The 25,992-nt window shown below is 34.8% G+C and overlaps 1 protein-coding gene across 2 annotated transcripts; it reads right to left on the reverse strand.

Moving 5' to 3' along the window:
• Positions 1-62: 62 nt before the first annotated feature.
• LOC109101010 (equilibrative nucleoside transporter 1-like) lies at positions 63-25,553 on the reverse strand. Of its 2 annotated transcripts, XM_042769509.1 has the most exons (14): positions 25,426-25,553; positions 21,040-21,147; positions 9,972-10,053; positions 9,807-9,888; positions 9,040-9,224; positions 7,737-7,876; positions 7,251-7,385; positions 6,105-6,202; positions 5,907-5,988; positions 5,272-5,357; positions 5,041-5,152; positions 4,880-4,965; positions 2,072-2,271; positions 63-537 (listed from the first exon to the last, which is right to left on the reverse strand). In XM_042769509.1, the coding sequence occupies exons 3-14, from the start codon at positions 9,998-10,000 to the stop codon at positions 426-428; spliced, it is 1,347 nt and encodes a 448-aa protein (XP_042625443.1). In that variant the 5' UTR covers positions 10,001-10,053; positions 21,040-21,147; positions 25,426-25,553; the 3' UTR covers positions 63-425. The 2 variants fall into 2 exon arrangements, with proteins under 2 accessions (XP_042625443.1, XP_018969969.1); XM_019114424.2 differs by lacking the exons at positions 21,040-21,147; positions 25,426-25,553 and adding an exon at positions 15,401-15,543.
• Between the last annotated feature and the right edge of the window lie 439 nt (positions 25,554-25,992).

Consider the following 25,992-nt stretch of genomic DNA (forward strand, 5'->3'; position numbering starts at 1 on the left):
AACAACCTACTAAATAATAACCTATCCATCCATAAACTAAACAAAATCAAAACAAACGCATGTCTTTGCCATCGTTAAACGAAACTAAAGCAGGACAATTAATACTGTTAATACTTATACAAACGTTAAAAATAACTAAAACAGAAAGGCGTTAAACTGAGCTATACATAAATGCTAAATACTGAACAAGTATACAGAAAAATAAAATAAGATGCAGACAGATTTGGCTCGTTTCTTTGCCTGATGATGCTCATAACATCGTAAAGTTGATGAAGATGTTCCCTCTTAGGATCCTCGTGTGAATATTGTCCATTCCAGTTCCACTTCCTTAAGGATACACATGCAGTATGAATACATTCTCTCTGGCTCTGTGTATATCTAGGGTTAAAGTTCATCTTCATCATACTGAGAACTAGGCCATGCTTCTAGATCATGGCCCGGAAACCGAAGGATAACGCGGCTCCCACAGCCAAGCCAAGAGAGAGGAAAAAAGCCATGATGGCCCCTGCGGTTTCCGCTTCATGTTGGGACACTTTCCTGTGGGACGAACACAAAACATTAAAGGACATGAAGAACTTAAGACTAACTATTAGATGAACACCATCATATCAGTGTTTAACATGTACACACAAGATCAAACTAATATTGCTACTAGGGCTGGGTATAAAATATCGATTTCTCGATTTTAATCAATTCTCATTTTTATGAAACCATATTGATTCTTAAATCCCAAGAATCGATTAGTCTGTCCTGTTTTCAGTTAATGAACGTAACATTGCAGATTATGATTTAAAGGGATACTCCACCCCAAAATGAAAATTTTGTCATTAATCACTTACCCCCATGTCGTTCCAAACCCGTAAAAGCTTTGTTAGTCTTCGGAGCACAATTTAAGATCCGTGCCACAAGGATGCACTGTTTCTAGGTGTATTTAGATTTGATTTGAAAGAAAACAGCGCATCCTTGTGGCGTGGATGATACAGAAGAGCATACACAGCATATGGAGAGACACAGAGAAGACCGTTGACAAAGGAATTGTTGAATAAAGTCACTATTTTTGTTTTCTTCACTTACAAAAAGTGTTCCCGTCGCTTCATATAAACCAGATTGCACGTATGATGGCAGATGGAGTATTCTGACGACTTTCATACTTTTCTGGACCTTGACACTTTATTTGGCAGTCTATGGGACAGTCACAAGCCTCCTGGTTTTCATCCAAAATATCTTAAATTGTGTTCCGAAGACGAACAGAGCTTTAACAGGTTTGGAACGACATGGGGGTAAGTGATTAATGACAAAATTTTCATTTCAAGGTGGAGTATCCCTTTGATAACATTATTAAATCATCATAAGCTTTGTGATCTTTTAGTTTTTATTCAGATATTATAAGATTTTATCTTCTTTCTGATCCCTTTTGCACATGGGAATTTAAATTATCTAAAGAAGAAAATGAAATGTTTTGTGTTTTACCATGGAGCAATAAAAAAAAAAGAAAAAAAAAAAATGAAAATTTGAAACAAAGTCTGAGATTTCAAATTTTGTCCATTTTATTACAATATTCAAACAATAAATACCATTTTGGCGCTGTTTAATATGGAGTAACAGATCGCTGGAGTGCCTCAGTTAAAGAGAAGCGTCAAGCTTTTATGACAGCCACCACATTAAATGTTTATATTATAATATATCAATATAATAGTAATCGTCAAGCTTTTATGACAGCCACCACATTAAATGTTTATATTATAATATATCAATATAATAGTAATCTAGTATTAAATGACTCTCGTGTATATTATAAAGCATTAGTTTTTGAGAAAATCTGTCATGTATTGTTCCTGATATATATCCAAAATAATCAATACTGAATCGAATTGGAATTGAATCGTGAAACTTGTGTCAAAATCCTAAAACCCTGCCCTAATTGCTACGTCTGATCGCTTGAACTACTAGCATTTCTTTGCTTAACAAGCAGCACAAATCATTCATGTCATTGTAGCACACTGGGACAATTTTATTTTTCTAGCAGCCTGAAGTCTGTTTCGCATGCATGTTGATGATATTTTGTACGTACTTTGGTCCGAAGCACATACAGAGACTGGCCAGGTATCCGTTGCTGAAGGAGAAGAGGATCATGAAAATGATGTACCAGGCGTCGTGAGCGAACACCACGGGCAGGTTGTGTCTGGGCTGAACGTTACAGAGCATGAAGAGAGGAACGAAGACCAAGCGTGCGGTGACCAGGACGGGCAGCCAGACGCTGTCTTTACCGGGCTGAACAGAGAACAGAGAACAGAGAGCACTTTCAGACTTCAGCTGAACAGAAATATATCTGCAGACATTCATCATCATCATCTTCAGGACAAAATGTATTACATTTTATTTGTCAAGAGTAAGACACACTGTTCAGTTAATGTAAATACTGTACTAGCGCAAGTTGAAGCTCTAAAATTACTGAAATTCAAACTGAAATAAAAAAATAAACTATTGCAGAAAAAAGATATTTAAAATTAAAGATAATGTGCATAACCATTTTACTTTTTTTCAAATTTGAAAAACTGTTATTTTTAAGTAAAGCTATATTGATTTCTAAAAATAAATATTTAAAACTGTAACTGAAAAACAATGAAAAACACAATTACACATAAAACATACTGAAAATATAAATGAAATTAAAAGCCAATTTAAAGTGAATTACTAAACACTGAAAAAAAATTAAAAAAACAAAATTAATTAATAAAAAAAATATAATATATTTTATAAAAAAACAGGGCATCACAAAAAGGTTTAACTTTCTAATTATATGTATATATATATTAAAATAAAATATGATTTATTTATTTAAAATACTGGGCATCACAAAAAGGTTTATTTTGTTATTTAACTTTCTTAGCATGAACATTTCCAGCATTTACCAAGTTATTGTTGATCTCAACACTTATTAATACATAACCAACATCAAGAAATGTTACCAAATATAATCTAAATGTTCTCTCCGCTTCAGCGATTCTTTTATAATAATGTCACAGTTTTGTATTATATCATAATACACAGCTGTCATTATCATTAAATCAAGGACCGCATCAGCCAAACCCATGCTGGTCAACCACTGCAATCCATTTGCTTAAGCAGCCAATCAGTGCACGAGAAAGACGCTCCTGAAACACTCAAAACTCATGACAATACCGGATCTAAATCTGGCTCATCTACAGCTGTTGCCTGGACGTGACATCCTCAATTCATTTACTCTCTCAGTACGTGCTGGTCTACAGCTGTCATAGTTTCCCATGATGCTCAGCTCTCATTCAGATGGACATTTATGGAGTGAATAGAAACAAGCGTTAGACTGAGTGTGGTAAGCCCAGCATGAGCGTGAGACAGCTGACTGCACACGAGACGCGTTCCAGTGCTCATGTTATTAAAGTCTCCCTAAATGCCAGGAACACTGAGAGAGCTGATCTGCTCCACTGAGGTTTCCCCTGGAAGTGAGTTTGACAGAGTTTATAGAGGAAGATAAGAGGCTGAATTCCATGGAAACGTTTTCAATGTTGACAAAAAAACCTTCACACTGACCTTCCTAAACACCAAACACATGAACACACAGTCCAGCGCCAACGACATATTATCTAATGATAATTAATACACAAATACACTGAAGCCTTGATATGTACTATATTTGTCTTATGATAATTAAAATCCTCTATATCAACTATAAATAAAATGATCTCCATGATATCTACTATATTTGTATTATGATACATAAATAAATCCTTGTATATTTCTTATATATGTATTATGAAAAATTTTATTTAATCCTTGAATATTTTCTATATTAATGTAATAAATAAATCCTTAATATTTACTATATTTGTATAATGAATAAAACATTGATATCTACATGGTTATCAATCAGGTTTTTAACCAACTGGGGCCACACAATTAATCGTGATTGCAATTCCGTAATCGTTCAAGGCATTAATTAATCGTTCAAAGTGCATTTACATTATTATGCGTGCTTAAGATGTGTTTTTTTCTTTATACAGGTTATCCTAAGCATTTTTCCAATGTTTTAATTTTAGTTTTAATATAACATTATAATACCATGCATATTTTTACTTTTTTTGTTTTTTTATTTAAAGAAGAAACCAAACCAATGTATAGATGACATTTAAGGCTTGATGCTATAGAAAAGCAATAAAAGTTTATCAATTAGTATTTACAGCTTGTCTATTTTCATATAAAAATATGGCATGCATTTGCATCAGACAATAGCATAAACATCATTCAGTGTAAATTGTGATAACCGTAATTAATAATCGCAACTACAATTTCAAGGGAATAATCGACAATTATGATTTTTGTCATGATCGTGCAACCCTATAACCATGAAAGCATCATAACAGTAGTCATGAAAATAGTTTGGTATGAGGAACAGACTAAAATTGCATGAATGAAAATGAAAAGCAAAAACAGAGGGCACGGTTTTTGGTCTGTTCCGCACACAAAGCCATCATATGACTTCAGAAGACCACTTCTGGACCACTTCTAAAGGTACTTTTTGTCCTTTTTGAAACTTGACAGCCTGTGGTCCCTGTGTGGAAAAAGCAATTCGTTCCACATAATGAATGAAGTCACATGACTTCAATCACTGCTCTTTTAACATGATGTAGGATTTTCCAGAGAAACTATTCAACAGTGTTTTCTCTGCCCTTCTCTTTGTTCAGAAAAAAACACATCTTAACAGGAATTCTATGAAAACCCAGAAGGGGACGGTCAGATGCTCCGTTTGATCAAGCCCTAATAAAGCACTCGCAGCACGTGTTGAGAGCCTGAGCCTGATTAACACACACACACACACACACACACACACATACATACGTACCCACATACAGACAGCAGTCAGGCTCCTGCCGACCCAGTCCATCACATTGAACAGGAGGAAGCAGGACACAGGGATGAAGTAAGTATCTGTGAAAGAGAAAGAGCAGTCTTAACACGTGAATAAATAGGAACATGGATATAATGACATGCAAACACGCTCACCCCAACCGTTCCCCTTTTCAGCAACAGTGGTCTTGACTTCAACAGTGACGGCTGGGAAGATGCCAATGGTGACAGTGAAAACAAAGCATACAGAAAGAGCCATCACCCAGATCTACGACAGGAGGCCAGAGAGTAGAAGAGTTATTACAAACAGACTCCTGATCTTATTATGCATCGATAACTTCAGCTATGGTTTGGAAGGTTATGTAGGCAGCTGGTTGGAGTTGAGACCTGTTTGAAGATGCCAAACACTGACACGGTGGGTCTGCTCTCTTCTTCAGTCAGGCTCACGACCGGCCTCTTCTCTATTTGACCATCTACAAGCCAAGAGTATAAAAACACGATCAGTTTCTCTTTACAGGGAAACACGAGTGACAGACACAAAGCCTTACCGTTTTCTGTATTTGTCATTAAACGACAAAAAAACCATCATGAAAAACACATTAAGACACTGTTCAGTCACTCTGAGACTGGGATTTTTTTCAGGGAATAGTGTCCCAAAAAGTCAAAATATTTAGGAGATGTAGGTAATGTAAGGAAGATGATAAGATAATAGATAAGATAATCTTCTGAGGCACTAAAAAATGACCTAAAAATCTTGATTAGATATGTCTGTTTGTTGTCTAAATATATTTGCCATATTAGAACTTCTGCCTGTTTTTTCTGTCAACTTGTGTGATATGAAATAAACTGAAAAGCAGTGTGAAACCTTACTTGTACACAAGGTTGGATGCACTGGGAACAGTGGTTTTTATTCCAGTGGTCTCATATATTTGTTCGTGAGTGTTTGATCAGCTTTAGGTGTCACTTGTGAGATTAGATGTTTAGAGAAACATTTCTGATAAATATGAAACGCTGGCCATTACCTGGTTTCAGCAAATCCATCTTGTTTTCCTCGTCAGCGCTGGATCGGGAGCCGCTGCTCTCAGAGTAATACTGGAAAAACTCCTGCAGAACGAATACTTTTAGTTTTTAACATGTAAGCATTGAAACATTATTCTCAGCATTGATTAGTGGAAATGAAACGCAGGTGTGAGTCTCAGAATCAGGGCTTTACATCATACCATTTTAGGCAGAGCGAGGTAAGAAACAATGGCCAGGAGAATAACCACACAGGCAGTGATGAAGTAGCCGAAGGCACTGTCCTGTAACGCTGAGCCCGCTGGAAAAGACAAGATTCAGGTCAATACCTGGATACACCTGGAACAGATTCAGCAGTTCAGACCTTCTCATGGACATCCCTGTAGAGCTGTTTTATTAGCACATAAATAAACACACAATTATCACTTACATTAACTAGTGTAGCATTTTAGTTCTGACATTTAACATCTGTTCCAACCTACTTTGAATTTGTCAAATGCAATTTTAGTATTTGCATACTATTATTTTTAATTTTCATTTCAGTTTAAGTCATTTTGTTCCATGCATTTGTCATTTTTATTAGTTTTAGTTTTTTTTATATTTAGCTTTTTAACTTTTGCTATTGTGTTTTTATTTTATTTCCATTTTAAAGTACTTCAACTTAATTTTATTCAATTAAATTTTTATTTCAGCTTTAAACATCTATTTGATTCTACTTTGAATGCTTTTGTCCAGTGTTATTTTAGTATTATTTATATCCTATAATAGTATTTATTAATATTTAAAAATTCCAGTTTTTTATTTTAATATTAGTTTTAGTACATTTGTTAAGCGTTTTTGTCCTTTTAAGCTTTATTTTTATTTCAATTTTAGTTTTAGTCCTTCAACTTAAACTTACTTTATTTCAGTTTAGTTGCCAAGGGAACATATTTCTAATTTATGTTAAAGTCTTTTTTTTTCAGTTTAAGTTTATCTACTAATATTAAATTGTATTTCAAATTTAAACATCTATTTGAATCTAATCTGTTTTGTACGGTGTTATGTTTGTATTATTTATATTCTATTATAGTATTATTCATATTTTCAATTTTTTTATGTTTAAGTAAAAATTTGTTGTGTACCTTTTTTTAACTTTAAAACTTCTTTTTGAATTTTCATATAGATTTTTTATGTTTGTGTTTTTCATCTAATATTTAAATTTGATTTGATTTTTGCTTTATTTCAATAAGCAAACTTGTTTTAATAGTTTTAGCTAAAAATAACAAAGCTGGTTTAGAATTTTCCAAATTCTGGTTTCTATGATTTGGAACAGAAGAAAATAAAGAGAGTGACAAAGGATGAACACATACAGGCGAGTGCACAGATCATGGAGAAGGCCGCAAACGTCCCTGCCAGGCCCTGTCCGCTCATGATGGGCGTGGTGTAGGACGCTGGGAGCATTCCAGCCAAACCAAACAGACTCCCCTGCAGAATCGCTCCGAACGCTGCAGAGAGAGACAGCGAAGAAGAAAAACGATGGTTAAGATCAGACATAAATGCTGATAAAAATGTGTAAAGGTCACGATAACACAGAACATCATGAAACATTTCTGAGAGTTCAGTCTTGTATGACCTCCTCTTTTAAGTAGGACCTTCCCGGCTTGATACTGTGTATTAATATCAGCATCAAAGGATAAGTGTGAACCCAAGCCATCTTTTACTCATTATGAACCCCAAACAGAAACCAAACCTTGTGACCCGACCCAGAAGAGAGGAAGACTATAGACAGTGAGGTCAAAGAGGCCTGGAATAGACACGCTGCAGATGATGATGATGATGATGATGATGATACTCACAGTTGATGCAGATGATTTTGATCATAGTGAAGGCAAAGAACGACAGGGGCTCCATCTCCACCCTCACCAGCACAGCTGTGATGAGAAACACCACGAAAATGACAGACAGACTGCCTGAGATCCTCAGCGTCTGAGGAATCCTGGGAAAAACGACACAAGATCAGCTCACTGGCTAATAGGGAGATTCACGCTAAGTTACACAATATCTCTGCAGTGTTTATTACAACTCATTTTCCGCATTTTAGAATAACAGTCAAGTCAACAAAACTGTGAGATAACACAATGGAAGATGGGGGTGAGTCATGTGGGATGTGCTTCCTTCACTATTTGGTCCAACTCATCAATTAAATTGTAGATTTATAGAGAAATTAGACAGCTGATATTTTCAACATTCATGCTGAAGCCTTTAGATGAAAGGGATTTTAAGATCATCAGAAACAGTTTTATATATGAGGCAGTATTTATTTGGGTTGCAAACAGATTTAATTGCAATTAATCTCATGTCTGTTTGCCATAAACACATCTGCTGTGATATAAACTATATTAAATTCATTTTATATTTAATATAATTTAATATATCCATACGTCATACATATGTATATACATATTTAATATTAGTATAAATATATCTAAAGATATACATGTATAATTACATACAATATATGTATAATTATAAACAATACAATAAATAAATATATCCAACTGTCATATATGTGTGCGTGTGTGTGTATATATATATATATATATATATATATATATATATATATATTTATTTTGTTTTATTAACTATTATTTACTAAACGCACTTATAATTGACAGTTTAAGAATATATACACATAAAATATATATATATATATATATATATATATATATATATATATATATATATATATATATATTTATTTATATATATAAATACAATTAAATTTAACAAAATATGTAAATAATTAGTTTAAATACATTTATAATTTATAAATAAATTATTTTAATTATATAAGTTTTACACTCAATTTTTTTATAAAACATAAACATAAATAATTGCTTCTGATCTTTCTCTGTCATTGACTGATAACTGTGATTTAGCTTTAGTAACCAGGTTTTATTTTAGCTATCACATTTCTAAAGAGTCTTAATATCAGACAGAACAGAATTTCAAAGAGCTTCAATGTCTAGTTGGGTAAGCTAAGTTGTGAGTTAAAGAAAGCCATATTTAATATTTTAAATGAATGTGTTAACTTGGTGTCAGCTCTAATCTATGTATGTTTCTGAATCGCTCTCACGTGAAACACAGAGCTCGTCTCACCTCTGGTGGATGAAGGAGTTGAGGCAGGTGAAAATGAGCAGCGGTACCATGGCGCACAGCGTCATCACATTGTTGAACTTTGACTCTAGGACGTTACGACTGTCACCCTCTATCACCACCGATCCATTGGCTGTCTGATTGTGTTCCCCATTGGTCTGTGGGTCCTTCAGACGCTGGGTGAAGTACTGCAGAACAACGAGAAGACAGATGTTGAGCGGTACGCTACATTAAACATCATAGAGTCATTTTTACATCAATCTGCATTTACAAAATAAAATGTTACAAGTGCATCATGTTTTTGGCCAATATAACACATAATCTGAACCAGAGTCATTTTTTCCAAACACACTCAAAATGCTTAAAGGCATAGTTCATCCATAGTTACATTGTTCCAAACCCATAACACTTTAGTTATTCTTCAAAACACAAACCAAAAGACCAGATTAAATCTGTTCATCATATAAAGCGATCATATATACAAAAAGTTTGGGAACCACTGATACACAGCAATAAAAAGCAATATTATACATAAATGCTTTTCACAAGAACATTTTAAACTTACAGTAGGAAACTTAATCTCCGAATAAACGATGCATTAAATGCAATATTCATAGTTGGATAATTTTATATTGCCAAAATCCAAAACCAAAACAAATGTCCCTTTGGGGACAACGAAGTATTCCAAATCCAATATAGCTCACAAAATCATGGATTCATTTAATAATGTCCCATTAGTGTTTAAGTGGTTTTAACTAGACGATTGTTACCATGGTAGCAGTCATGAAGAAATTCCACGGAAGCAGAGTTCCCAGGCCCAGAATGAAGAAGATGATCCATACAGCATTATACCTGGAAGACATGTCATGTTCTTCACATGCAGTTTCATTACTGAGCATTTGTTTCATGTGAGAAAGTCACGCTCACACATTTACCTGTCTCGAGGAGCGTTTGAGGCTGTCATTGTGTCTGTCTGACGGACCCGTCACTGATTTGTTACAGAATCTGACACCAAATCTGAAATCACATAGAAACAACCTTCATTCAGTGATGCTGAAGCACAACGCCTCAGAAGATGATCTACTGTTTTATCCTTTCAAACCCAATAAACTCATTTTAGTTAAATATTCAGTTTGAAAAGTCTGTTTGTGCTGTTTCTGTAAAAAAATCTAAGCAAATGATTTAATGATATTTAGACATTTTTTAGAAGGACTATGTCTAAACACTTTCTGAGGTCCCTGTAGACCTCAACAGGTCTATAGGCTTCAGTATTTACCGTGTAAACATCTATTATTATTGCATTTCGTTTAAAAATATGATTCTGTTACTGGATATTCTGGCAGCCCCAACACAAACATACTGTAATATTTAAATGAATGTGTATATATATTTTACTTCAGTGTCGTTTTTACATGTGCTTGCAATTAGCCTAAATCTCTGAAACAATATTTTGAACATATCACATATTCTGCTTTATTAAGCCTTGGGTATAGAGTTCATAAAACAACAAAAAACTTAATTTCCTGAGCTCAAGCGACTGCTTGTCTGGATTTCAGAAAAATCTCCAACCCTTAAGGAATGAATCACAAAATCCTCTGCACTCAAGAAAGAGTGAAATATTGATTAATCCTGCAAATCTTTTTTTAGAATATAAATAAACGGAGAATGAGAAGCTAATGAACTCCAGGATGGACAGCCTCAGTGTTTCTCCTCGCTCAATTTTCCATTAATATTGATATCTCTGAATTCAATTTTTCAGTGTATTTATATAGTGCTTATTTGTCTTGTAAATGGATTCTGTTGCTCTAAAATGGTGTGCTTCAGCAAGTTGGTTCAGATAAACTGTTTGCAATCTAAAAGACTGACAACAGAGACTGTGATGTTGGTTTTTACATCTCCATGGACCATAATGAAGCTTTCTGTATGTACTAATCTGCTTAATTTATGCTGTTTATGATGCATAAACAAATGACAACAAGCTTGAAGACATACTGATGCATTATCTTCCTCCAAAAAGCATACTTTCAGCAGTCCCATAAACACATTTTCTGAACTGTCTGTACACACAGAGCCCACTGAAGTACTCTTCGTTCATACAGCTATATACACAATATACAAAACAGGCCTCTTAGTGAAGAGATTTACTGGCTGACAGGAGGTCAAAACATAGGACTCCATATAATCAATCATTTTTTATTGTATGTTAAAACCTTCTTCACAAAGAGAAGATTCATTTGAAAGAAATTTCAAAGTTGCATTTCATATTGTGTTGTACCATTTCAAAAAAACAATGACAAATAATGAAAAATAGGTTTACTCCAGTTCTACTGGAATTGTGTACAATAATCAGTATTTTTCAAAGAAACTAAGAAGCGTGCTCTCTTTTCTCTGCTATTTTCTTTCGGAAATTGCAAGTCATTATTTTGCTGCATTAGGAAATCTGCACAGTAATTTCAGTAATCAGGTTATGGTAAACACGTTGAAATGTTATGGTAAGGTAATCAGTATTTTCCAAATGAAACTAAACAGGAGTTTTCTTTTTCCTGCTATTTTCTTCTGGAGTAACTTCACTATATTTCAGAATCAGAAAAAGGTCATCCAAACCTCCCATTTCTACACAAGCCAATGCACACACTGTCACAGCCGCACTCCACAAATGCATCCCAGCAGTCACCCGGTCTGGTCCTGAAAAACACCTCTGATGGAACCAAATGTCATGAAATTGGTTTATGAATTATGAATGGAATATTAGAATATTTAGAATAAAATGGTTCCCAATTCCCAACTCAAGACCTGGCTGAATTTTACAATTAGTACTACACTTTAAAAAAAAAAAAAGTTCCAAAAGAGGGTTTTTCACCAATGCAATAGACAAACCATTTTTGGTTCCCCAACAAACTTCACTGATCGGTTCTTCAAAGAACCTTTTTTTTCTCAATGTGAAGAACATAACCTTTTCCACTAAAGCAGGGCTGGGTTCTGTATCAAATATTAGAGATATTATTGAGAATAATCCATATAAAAAAAAACAAAAAAACCTGAATCCACACTTAAAAATGAAACTCTTTATTGGCTTTGATGGTTCCATGAAAAACCTTTTAACATCAATGGAACCTTTCCATTCCACAAACGGTTCTTTTATAGTGGAAAAGGGTTGTTTAGATTATTAAAATCTTCTTTACACTAAGAAAAAAAAAATGGTTCTTTTAAGAACTGTTAGCTGAAAGGTTTACTGGGGAACCAAAAATGGTTTATCTATGAAATACCTGTGAAACGTGGAAAAATTGAAAGTCGTGACATTTGCCAAGTATGGTAACCCATACTCAGAATTGGTGCTCTGCCTTTAACCCATCCAAGTGCACACTAACAGCAGTGAGAAGTGAACACACACCCGGAGCAGTGGGCAGCTATATCCAGCACCCAGGGAGCAACTGGGGGTTCAGTGCCTTGCTCAAGAACACTTCAGCCATGTGTATTGAGGGTGGAACAGAGCGCTGTTCATTCACTCACTCCCACCTACAACTCCTGCCAGACTCGAACCTGCGACCTTTGGGTTACAAGTCCAATTCTCTAACCATTAGGCCACAGCAGCAAACTAGCCAAGAGGTGCTTATGTGGTACAGGAGGAACTAAGAGATTTTAGATCCAGTGGGAACATATATAGTGTCATAGAGCATCTCTTAAACTAGAAACCATTGAGAGACTTATGTTCTCAGATTAAAATATGTGAAACACCTGCATATTTGTTAGTCTTATTGCTTCGCTTGTTCTCATTTGTAGGTCACTTTGGATAAAAACGTCTGCTAAATGATTAAAATGTAATTTACCCCAGCTGTACGATGCGAAATGCATTATGTGAATTACACTGAGCTATAGAAGCTGTCAGAATGTACTTTTTGTACAGTGTATAATTTTATTATTATTTACATGCTTTAACTCAACAGAAATAACATTAACCGTTAAATGTATTAACCGTTTTTGCACTAAGCAATGTGTTTAGAAACAATAGCTATATATCAATTTTATCATCAAAATTTGGAAAAATATAGAGATCTCAAATTTAAGGTATATCGCAGCCCTATTAAAAACCTTTTGTGCAATGGAAAGGATGTTAAAGTTTCTTCATGCAACCATCAATGCCAGTAAAGAACTTTTATTTTTAATAGAGTATGAACATTAATATGCATAATCTCAATCAAATCCCCTAGACGTGCCACCCTACCTGTGCCGAAACGAACAATATTTCTATAACAAAATCCCCCATGGGTTTAGTGTTATCAGTCACAGGAGAAGAGCAGGCCGTGACTCATTTCTCAAAGTGCTGTGAGGCAAGTCTGTTTTCTCTACTGCACATCATTCAAGAGTAAGAAACTCACTACTGGCAGGAGCATAAGGCCATTTAATTTGCCCTCTATTCTCTTCCTCAAGGAAACATTTACTTAAGCAGGAACGCAGGCATAACAGTTTGACTTTCTGCCATGTTACCAAAGGCAAAAACTGGACCGAAAGAAACATTGCAATATGTCGGCTTATTTACGCCACTCCAACCTCTTGAAATCTCCAAACCTAGATTTGCTTTAAACTACTTCAAATAACATTGACAACACCGTTTAATGCCTTAATACGATGCCCATTTGAGTTCAATGTGTAAAAATGAGGTTAGGGCTTTGGATTGTGAAAACTAGGTGTTAGATAGCTACTAGAAGTCGCCTTTGTGAATGTCAGAAATAAAGTTGATTCTGAGTTAATGCATTCTGATTAAAGATTATTATAAAATCAGTTTGTTATTTGGAATAGCATTGATTTCATTTGGAGTAACGAGGATTGTGCATTAAGTAAACTGTTGATTTTAATTTTGTTGCTTTCTGAAAATAGAGGTTCTAGTTCTGTATCAACAGAATCTGTATTTTCAGAGTAATATGCAAGTTTTGTGCTGACAGCTGCACACAATACCACTTAGGAAACCCACATATAGATTTTGGCAGTTTTGCACATAACACAAGCATGCGGCCAGAGTTGCACACTATGCATGCATGCCACATGAGTTACATTAGGAGCATTTGCTTGCTTTGGAACCTACTGAGAGTTCACCGTCTCTGTCCATGATAGAGCTCACATGAATCTCATCTAAAGTGCATGAGAAGGGCACGTACATCTACTATCCAAGCCACAAGCATATGCATCAGCACCAAGACACTTCAAACTCAATCTTTATGGAAAACTAAACGCCACAGACAGAAAATCTGTAAATAAAACTAAGTTTTTTTTTTTTTTTTATGTTTCTATTAATAACAGTAACAGATATCCCATCAGGATCCAAACATCAACTTTTTAATTTCTTTAAATTACAGTTTTATTATTTATCAATAAACAAAGAAAACAATAACAAAATAACCCAACCAGATAAAGATGCATCAAAAAGTTTCACATCAACAATAAACCCTTTCTACTACAATGTATCAAAATCTTAAAGAATATATATATATATATATTTGATGAGTAAATGAGTTAACACTACAGTACCAAAAAGCATTTGCTATGATAAAAGCGAAATACAAATATATATATATATATATATTTGATGAGTAAATGAGTTAACACTACAGTACCAAAAAGCATTTGCTATGATAAAAGCGAAAGTCAAATTTTAAGAGTAAACTAGTATATAGATGTTCTTAGAAATGGACTGAATATCAAAAACCCTCTTTTAAAAGTTCTCTGGCATCATCTGTTAGTCTCTTTGAACTCTTTCACTTCAAATACACTGAATGGAGAATGAGACTGGAAATACAGCACATATGTTCTTTCATCATTAGCACACTCTTAAAACTGAAACAAAAATCAGCACATGGTAAAGCGCGTTACGCTTTTTAAGGCATGCTGACGTCATGCCGTACTACTTACCCCGCCAAAAAACGCATCATAGCATAATTTCACTTGCATCTATGTACATTTCAAGTCACCAAACAAGTTACATTTCATTGAATATATTCACACTATCCCAAAGTTATTAAAATAAAAGCATACAAACTGTTTAGTTGTGAATGACTCGACGTGTGCTGAGCAACAAACAATAATAATAACACTATTTGACACATTAACAACTTAATCAACACATATTTCTAAATATATATATAAAGTCGCGTCGCGCATTTGGCGCTTAATTTAACCCGCGCTCTCGCACGCTACATTTAAACCAGCGGGGTTCTAAAAATCCACGTGTTGTTACTAAATTGACTAAATTCATGTTTGAAATTACAGAAATCAAAGGAGAATTATCACAACAGTAAATCGCGCGATAAAAGTGAACGTCAGAAATGTGTATGAGAAGTGAGTAAAGTACTGTAGTAAAAGTGAGCCCTACCTTCACATGGGGTGAGTAGAAGTAGAAGAGACTAAGAGAGAGAGAGAGAGAGCTTGACACAAAGAGCTGTGTGTGAAGAGGGACTGTCTCATGATGATGATGATGACTAGAGCTCGACTCATGTAGGCTGCATCACAGTTTGGTAATACTAGATCTTGATCTTTACCTTTTCAGTAATAACAACAACAAATACTGATGATGTTTATGATCGCATTAGTTTAGGTCGGACTAAAAAAAATCATATGTTCCATATGAATAGTAAGTACAAATTAAAAGTTTGGACACTTGACAAATGCTTTTGCCTGAGTGCTTGAAATTATATACTAGTGTCTTCTTATGAATTTCTCCACAGACACATTTTCTATTATCTAGAAAGGAAGAAATGAAGAAAGGAAGAAATGTATTGGAATAGATAGTGAACCAACTGAAAAATGAAAAAAGGAAGAAATGTATTGGAATGGATAGTGAACCAACTGAAAACTGAAAAGCAGCAGAGTAGATATATAGGAACTCTGAACATGGAAAAAACATGCCAGGAAGTATAAAGAATGTCTTGATATCTACACAAAAAGAAGCACAGATGTATTTGCACCCATGTTATTTCGAAGTTTTCTTGACTTTATTATTTGTACAAAATGCAAAATAGTCATAATAAAAATGATGTGTCCAAACTTTCTCTCCCACTGAATGCACTGCACTGAAAAATTGCGAAGCCAAAAGTAGGCTAAATAGCATTATATGCAACTATATTATAATAAATGTATTAAATTAAAAATAAATCAATCAATACATGAACAAAAATGCTTATTTGACATTGTTATTTTTTTTTTTAAATCAAATTCACTTATATTGTTTTGACATTTTAATGCAGAAATAAAAAATAAATAAATACAAATTTTCCCCCCTCCTCTTGTGATATAGCATGGTGCGCCAAATCAAAAGCCATGGATATGCATATGTTTGTGCATAACTGCTCTAGACATACTCTCTCGGTCATGTATGAGGTGTTACAATCCGTCATGGCCAAATTTAACATCTCCTAAAGCATGTGACAGCAAACTCTGCACTTCGCCTTGCCTGTTGACAATGACAGACATCTGCTGTTCTGTCTGTAGTGAGGAGATGCACTCCACGTGACATTCCACACCCAGAGGAACGAGGGTTTGCTCAACTCACACGAGGTGAAAACTCCCATCAGAACTGCACTTTCTGAGATTCCTGAAGAGTTCACAACTGCACATCTTTATCGCATTCTCAAGGACTTGATGTCAGCAGTTTTGTTTAAAGCTGAGGTACTGCAGCTGAATTAATATATAGTAGCGTCACTATCATGTGCTGAACAAGTTTGAGGTCTACTAAATTTAGTTTAATTGCTTGCGAAGCAAAGCATCACTATGCTATTTGCTTATTCTTCTTCTTATTATTATTATTCTTCTGTACAAACTTCAGCGTGTAACTCGTCCTGCACCGTCTGTCACAGACCCATGAAATAGGTGTCAAATCATGAGGAGAGGTGTGTTATTTATAAGCAATCAGGCGTACAATGTTCACACAGTGGGCAAAAAATCAGGCAAAACATCCCATAGACTTAATAGTGTGACCAACTTTGACAGGTCGTAGCGCAGAGCAAGGATTTCATAGAAACATGGATTACAACATTTAAAGAGGCTGTCAAGCTACATACAGTTCTGCATACAATAATACAATTCTGATTCTGTTTAAAAAAATGTATCCCATGGTGGAAGCAAGATTACACAGTAATGAGAGATTTAAACTCAGAATTCAGAGAAAAAATATAAAACTAAATCACTTAATGGTATTATTTTACATGATTCCTCCATGGATATTATAGTAAAGAAATAGTGTTTATTGACTTAACTTTGATCAAATAGTGATTTAGGCATCATTTTAGTAAACTCACTTTCAGGTCTGGCTCCATTCAGCAACTTTTCATGATACGCTCAATTCTTATGTGCATGAATATCCTGGTTCATACAGAAATACATGACATCAGGAAAATTAAATGGCTTGGAAATGTAATTTCATGTTTTTAGACCTGTGTGATTTCTAATTAAAATACAGTTTAACAGACGAGTCCAGTAAACAAGATGATGTTCATTTTCGGAGCACTGTGAATGTCTTGTTTTGACTTGTTTACGTCTGTAGGTTGGGTTCTGTGTCAGATGAATTTGTAGAACTGGCAGCCGTGTTGTATTCTTATGGGCTGCCGCTTGAATATAACTGTGCGGTTAGATTCTGTTTGCACTTACAGTCTGACCGCTTCCACCTACACCCTGTCTCGACTGAATGCAGCCGTGGTTGGGGTGAGACAGTCTCTCCATGGATATGAAGTTTAATAAGTATACATCCAAAAAACGTGGGAGAGAACAAAAACTCCAAACAAGCACTTCTTGAGCAATATACCTTTGAATAACAACAGTTATCGGCTTCAAAATGAGTGCTACATACTGATAGCATTTAGACTGACGTTCAAGAGCCTTCATTGCAACACTGCCTCCATCCAAACATAAGTCATAACCATCCAGAAAGTGAAGGGTGAATGAAATAACAACATTGCGTTGTTGATCTGCATCAAACCTCTGTTTGCTTCAGGAAGAGCGTTCCAGAAATTCAAGTCCCTTTGGATTAAATGAATCTGTTGCAAAACAAGTAATTGATATGAAAGAAAACAGAATGTTTTAAGGGTAAATCTGAGCCATCAGCTTTATGAAATAAAACTGCTGACATTATTTTTCCAAGGTCAACTGATCTGGAAAGAGAGGTGATGGGAATAAGAAAACTGAATTCAATCAGTAAAATGTTCCATATTTTTAAAGTCACTTTTGAAAAGCATCCCATTTTTAGTCATATCAGTATTGATAGAAATATATACTTTCTTTGAAAACACCTCTTGTAAACAATACCATTTATTGGGTGAACTACTCCTTAGAAAATAAATGTATATAGCTTTTAGTAGGAAAGTTATGACATGTTACTATCAATATCCAGCAACTACTAAATTGTCCCTTGCAATAATTTTGATTAAACAATAATATTTCTGGTGTCTCCTGTTATGTCTCTACCAATGTCCAAATCAAACCTACACCCTTTCATCTTCTCTCAGTGGTTACCGTGGAAACAGCTCTCTTTCTGACGCTCCTCAAGCATCAGCTGCTGTCAGAGAGTGGAGTTACACTTTAATTTGATTCTGTCTGCTGTTTTTGTTCAGACCAATGCGAAACATTATATGTTATATATAATTTATCATTTGTGAGATTTATCACTTAAAACTTTTATTTTGTCAAACCTTTATTTGAACATGTAGAATATGTTAGTAGATAACATGTTAAGTTGTAAGTCACAGAACCAATATTTTTATTAGTTTAAAATCCATTGGTTTTCTTGAAACATAAAACACGGTGAAATGATTTCAGTGTGCGTTTGAGAGCTTTTTGAACATTTCCAGCAAATTTCAACAATACTGTGATCATTTTCGTCACTATAATCATATAACATTTTCATTCCGTTTTATCTCTAATAACAAGCTTTGTAAAATAATCCTGATAACTTCAAAATAGATTTATAGTCTAAAATGTGTAGTGCCTGGTTGCTGTCTGCCATGTTTAAAGCTATTGCTTTTTATATTATGTTGTAAGGTACATTTTGTACCCCAGATTTAAAAAAAATGTCACTTGCATTGAAATGTAACTTTACACTTTCTTTACATTAATAGTCCTAGACAGGTGTTGATAAAATCTGTTTGAATCCAGAATGATATTACAAAAGAAACTAGCTGGAGCTGAAGCATTGTCGAGATGTGTTTTCTCAAACATTATTAGTAAAACTGCCAGATTTCACAGAGATCTCATTAGAGAAAGCACACAAACATAGAGCGGGCCATTCTCTGATTGTTATCAACAGGCATGAAAAGGGTCTTACTGCTGAACCTTTGAGTATCCTGACATCCACTCAAAACACACCATGTTCCATTTTCCTCACCCCACTATCAATGAGGCATAGCGGGCAAAGACAACAAGAGGAAACCTGGTTCAACCGACCCGCTGACCCATGTTCCTTTGTTACTTATTGCTGTGGAATGGGCCTAAGACAGCCCGATGAACCAGAGGACAACAGATCAGCCTACAAACCTACTGGACCATCTGATAAAATGAAAAATCAGACATCCAAATATTATATTCACCCCCAAATCAAAACTTGTTGAAAATGTACTCGCCCTCAGGCCATCTAAGATGTGAGTTTGTTGCTTCATCATAACAGATATGGAGAAATTCAACATTGCATCACTTGCTCATCAATGGATCCTCTGGAGTGAATGGGTGCCGTCAGAATGAGAGTCCAAACAGCTGATAAAACCATCACAATAAGTAATCCACAGCACTCCAGTCCATCAGTTAACATCTTGCAAACCCAAAGCATGTTTGAAAGAAACAAATCCATCATTAACATGCTTTTAACTTCAAAACTCAAAAGCCCTCTATCCATAATATTCCTTTCTCCAGTGAAAAAAGGAATCTAGTCTGAATCAGGAGAGAAATATACACAGATCAAGCACAATTTAAAAACTGTTTTTAAAAACAAATATGTGGGGGAATTTTGATGTGAGAGGACAACAGCGGATGGAATTTTTCACTAGAGGAATCATTTCTTTTTACGCAATTATATTTTAGCCAGAAGTTTGAAAACCCTTAAAGATGGATTTGTTTCTCACAAACACGCAGCTTTTCACTTCACAAGTCATTAACTGATGCACTGGAGATGTGTGGATTACTTGTGGATTATTGTGATGTTTTTTATCTCATTCTGACGGCACCCATTCACTGCAGAGGATCCATTGGTGAGCAAGTGATGCAATGCTACACATATTTCTCCACATCTGTTCCAACGTGCAACAAACTCCAGAGAGTGAGTAAATTTTCAGCAAATTTTCATTTTTGGGTGAACTACTCCTTGTATGTTGCCGACAACGATATAAAACACCCTGACTTCATCAAAAACACAAATGCAGCTGGTTTACACAACTCAAGTTCAAACACGTCCTCTGCTGGAAATGACTTCATTAGGGAAAACCAAAACTAAAGCTTCATATCTGCTCTCCTCTATGCAGCTTCAGAACAGAAGATGGGATAGGAAGATTTGTTTTGAGTTCTGATGTAGTACAGACTAGATAAGACAAAAACGGGGAGGTAAAGTGGCAATACGGCCTCTGCAGTAAAATCACATGCAGAAGCAAGCTGCAAATTACTCACAGACACAGCTAGAATAACAACATCAATGACTTCACGTCTAAAGGCAACACATCACATGACTTTTGCCCTCAATTCTTCAGAGAAACACAATGGCCCGACTCTTCTAAGGTTAGTCTTATGACCTTCCATTTAAACCCACTAGACCTTGACATGTCAGCAATTATCAAACATTCTTCATGCTACATTTACTGCTAGAAATATGAACACTGGCCCACTGCAAAGTAGGAATGACATTCAACCAGGTCATTTACAAAATTCAAGGAAACTTCCATAAAATCGAATATGCGATAAGCACGATTCCGTGAAAGCAAACAGCTTAAGTTAAATGTTCCTTTAGCACATGTTTAATGAGCACCATGTCACATTTCTTACCTGATCTTGTGTGTCTGTGTGTACTGGAGTGCTGTTTCTGGCTTCGTAGCCGTTATGGCTCTAATTTCATCTGTACTGGCATAGACGACTCCTTTAAAGTCGCATCCACTGCAGATGAAGGTGCCAGTATTATAAATAGCATAAAAAGAAGACAAAAATACTTTGAGATTATTAGGGAGGGCACACTTTAAAATAAAACTTCAGCTACACCATGTTCAAAATGACACATGCTATTTTTATAGTTCAGCTTGCCTGGCAAAGCCATAAAATAAACATCAACATTTATTGACTGCAAAACTCCTTCTTACATCTCACCAATAATAGCAATAATTAATTTAAAATGAAATAACTTTGTATTTAATTTCAACTGAATTATATTAAACATAAAACATATTATTATAATTATAATATAATTTTTGAAACGAGTATTTGAGGCAAAATGTAACTGTAAAATGTAATTTATTTTGTATAATATCCTTAATCTGCTTATATTCTTCCTGTCTGCACTGGTGGCACTTCAGACGACCTGAGAAACAAGGCCTAGACAAACTTTGGAAAGTTTTGCAGACATTTATTTACAAGTGCGCTCTTTACCCCATGTTTGGACACAGTGTGTCGCTGTTCTTAAAATCAATTAGAAATCCTGCAGAAATTTACTCAAGAGCATCTGGACATGGTTTCATCTGTAATGGGATCTAACTGACCGATAAAAGAGACCCCACCTTTTACACTGGAGTCGAAATTGAACCCCATTGAAAAATCAGGTTAAGTTACAACCATCTGAAAATACAACTCAAGATAAAAATCCTTAGAGTGTATTTTAAGGTGAAAAAACAGAGGCATCGAAGAATAAAATATGTGAGTTTTAAAGAGGTGTTACATTTTAGAAAATGTAAAAATTAGCCAAATTGAATTCATAAATTTATTAATATTTATTATGGATAGGGAAAATAAAACATGTTGATTTCTGCTGTTAATACTGTTTGTTTAACGCATTAAAATATTGATACTATAAATGATTTAATTAGCAATTTTATTAGTTATTTAGTATAAATTAAACGATGGTGATTATGGGATGATATAATTTTTATGGGATGACTGTTGTACATTTATTGAAATTCAGTGTGGCTGTTGATTTTTTTTTTTTTATATGCTCTTAAATATATATATGTATATACACTGTTTAACCCAAAGTCTTGTTCCAACCAATGCCAAATGCTGTGTGGTATTTATAAGATATTTATTTGTGGAAACGGGTAAAAAACTGACTCTTTCTGAATGGTTAAACACATCATGTGACCAAACATCATGAGTTTAACATAATGGGCCTCTTTTACTGTTTTCACAAACGATCTGTTCTCCACAATCTATATATCACTGTTGGATCAAGTGACCCTATAGACACAGGTACATGAGTCTCTTCAGGCAGTTCTCCGGTCTTTCTCACACTCAAGTTTAAATTGTTGCTTTGTTGTCTGATTCTCCTGGTGTTTTGTTTTATTGTGTCCATATGTTTAAAGGGAAGCAAAATGCTGTGTTTATTTAACATGGTGTGCATGTGGTTATTTAAGGGATGACAATGTTTTTACATCTGTTCTTCCGTTCCTCTGCTCGCTGCTCTGGAGTCTCCGCTGGACATTTCAGATGTTTTCATAAAGGCCCACTTGTGGAACACGCAGCTTTTCAGCGCTTCCTTCACATGCTGGCCTTCCTCTCCCCTGAACTCTGAGGTGCTCTGTAGTTTCCACTCGGTCATATAGTGTTTTCATGACCCGCAGCTTATGTCGCAGTGAGCGATGGGAATCAGACAGCAGGTAGCACTCGTTGTGTGGGGTTTTCCTGTAAACATGGATGTTCAGAATGTTTTGCAAATTGCGAAACCAAAAAAGCTCCTCCTCATATCTTGAAAAAAAAGTTTATGTCATCTTCAACTTTCGGTCTAAAAATACCACAAAATTACCACAAATACTAAGTGCCAAATGTGGGTAAAAACCAGCATTGTTGAGTTTTTATGAAGTAGATAGATAGATGATAGATAGATAGATAGATAGATAGATAGATAGAGTAGATAGATAGATAGATAGAACCATAGATGATAGAAGGATGGACAGGCAGATAGATAGATAGATAGATAGATAGATAGATAGAACATAGATAGATAGATAGATAGATAGATAGATAGATAGATAGATAGATAGATAGATAGATAGATAGATAGATAGATAGATAGATAGATAGATAGATAGACTCTAAAAACGCTGGGTTGTTTCAACCCAACTTTGGGTCAAATATGGACTAACCCAACCGTTGGGTAGATAGATAGATAGATAGATAGATAGATAATTTTTACATTCTATTTTTAGACCAAAAGTTGGGTTAGTCCATATTTGACCCAAAGTTGGGTTGAAACAACCCAGCATTTTTTAGATAGATAGATAGAGTGTAGATGAGATAGATAGATAGATAGATAGAGATGGAACCATAGATGATAGATAGATAGATAGATAGATAGATAGATAGATAGATAGATAGATAGATAGATAGATAGATAGATAGATAGATAGATAGATAGATAGATAGATAGATAGATAGATAGAGATGAAGATAGAATAGATAGATAGATAGATAGATAGATAGATAGATAGATAGATAGATAGATAGATAGATAGAGCAGTTTCTTCTTTGACTGAAACCTGAGCACTGAACTTTCTGAGATGAAGCTTTCACTCAGTTCATTTGAACCTCATTTTCCACATGCCTCGTTTATCTATCAAAACATATCTCTGCTTATTATTCTACAGAGAGTGAAATATGCATTACATATAGCCATCATTCATCAAATATTTGCAGGGTTTAACCTTAGGCCCATTCCTCGAGCTGATTAAATCCTCTCAAACATCCCAAAAAAATATACATAACACGTTTAAAACTCGGGTCATGTGTGTCTTCTCAGCACTCTCACATTAAAGTCCATTGGGTGGAGTGGGATAACTGTGAGGTCAGAAGAGGTTAAGAATGTCTAGCTAATTCGTTTTAAGTTATAGCCAATGGCCCGTCATTCCCTCTGAGGCCGGAAGATCCTCACTGCAGCATGTGTTACATATCTTCACCTCTGGGGCGTAGGCAGAATTTACGGTTTGGGTGGGTCTCCAAAAATACGGGTGGGAAAATTTAAGGGTGAACCATGTAATTTATTCAGCACTGGATGGAACAAGTTTCTCGACCACACTGGTCCAAATCACAACAACAGAGCCACAGCAAACAATGCACACAACAGATTGACAGATTAAGATCAATATTAGCACACAACCAAAAAATAAATAAAATGAAAAAGACAATGTGCAGTATATTCTAAAGCTTTTCTGCTTGTGAATGCAGCATTCAGAATTGCTAGTCTGAAAGAAGTTGGCTACGTTCAGAACTGACAATAGGGAACAGACTGTGCACAGTATGGGGTGGCACACATTTAGGACACACATCTATAATGCCTGTCTGGACCTCACTATTCTAATTTCAGTTTAGATTCTTTGCATTTGTATACGCTGAATCATATGGAGCTTCTTGGGCTGCACTTAACAGCACATTAATGAGGCCTTGAAGAAGAATCTGCCAGATATTTTGGGGATTTTCTCATGGGATAACCTGTGGAGGTCTGACCTGAAACAGCATGTGGGCTGTGAACACAGTGGTCTACATTCAGCTGTCAAGTGTTCTTGTTTGATCAGTTCATTTAATCAAAAGCTGACAGAACACTACCGCTACTACTTATTGTGAGTCTGTATGTAATCTATTCATTAATAATTAAATTAATAATTAAATATTAGTATTATTAATTTAAAGTGAATTTATATTAAAATAAGTTATATTAGTAATTTTATGAAAAAAAACAAATAACTTAATTTAAAGTAATTAATTATTAATTATTAAAATTATTTATAATAAAGAATATTTTATTTATAATTATATGTATTAAATTAATCTTAAATTAAAACTATTTTAAACTAATGTTATATACATATGTTCATAAATATATTTAAAATATTATATATAATGTAATTATTTAAGATAAATAATTTACATATAAATTATTTATTTTAGAGTTTTATAAACATAATGTTAAAAATAAATACATAATTGATATTATTACTATATAGTTATATAGTTATTATATATAGTTACTATATAGTTATTACATTTTAGAGAGGCGGTAAAATAACATTTAAATTATGTATTTTTTTTTATCTTTTTAATGATATGCATATAAATATATAAATGGTAGGCAGAATATCTGTGCACTACCGCAGTGAGTCTGAGCGCCTGCTGCATTATTACTGTCGGTTCTCATTGACAAACATTTGCTACAGAGTTGCAGATGTAGTTACTTACATTCATAAACTTGGCGGGTGCTTTTTTTTCGCGTTTTCCGAACCATTTTCCTGCATGTCAGTAGGCAGAGTTTGCAGGATGTTTTCTGTGTGACTTGGCATAGCGGTCACAGCTCTGGACTCATTCATTGTGAATGTGCTCTAAATTCCTCTGCAGGAATGGCCCGCTGTCCGTAGATTCCAGCTGGTTAAGCGGCCTGTGGTTTACACCGCTATCCGTTTGGGATAAACGAGGCTGCATAAGGACTCGGACTGACGGCTGGTCCAGCCAATCAAAATTGTTTTTGTGGAAAAGAAGAAAAATCCTGCATGTGGAACAATAATCACTTGAACAGGTGAACATATGAACTATTTGCATGTGTAAACAAAAAAAATAGTATTAACGTAATAAGATCATGGTGGATGTGCGCTGATCTTCCAGTGGTAGAAAATAAAAGAAATATCAATCAAACAGATCAATCAAATCAAACCAATCTACCTCCCTAGAACAGAACAATCTTCGTCAAAACACCATCCAACAAAACTAAAACCTCCCACCATACCTGGGATTCCTATTGGTTGAACTTTC

Source organism: Cyprinus carpio, chromosome A13, assembly GCF_018340385.1.
Source record: "Cyprinus carpio isolate SPL01 chromosome A13, ASM1834038v1, whole genome shotgun sequence".
NCBI lineage: Eukaryota > Metazoa > Chordata > Actinopteri > Cypriniformes > Cyprinidae > Cyprinus > Cyprinus carpio.

Bases quoted from the DNA above. Each gene is read 5' to 3' on its own strand.
- LOC109101010 (XM_042769509.1), bottom strand. From the start codon at position 10,000: ATGACAGCCTCAAACGCTCCTCGAGACAG. The intron at 9,889-9,971 runs GTAAATGTGTGA...CATGTCTTCCAG, and splicing joins TCAAACGCTCCTCGAGACAG to GTATAATGCTGTATGGATCA. The intron at 6,203-7,250 runs GTATGTGTTCAT...TGTCTTTTCCAG, and splicing joins CATGATCTGTGCACTCGCCT to CGGGCTCAGCGTTACAGGAC.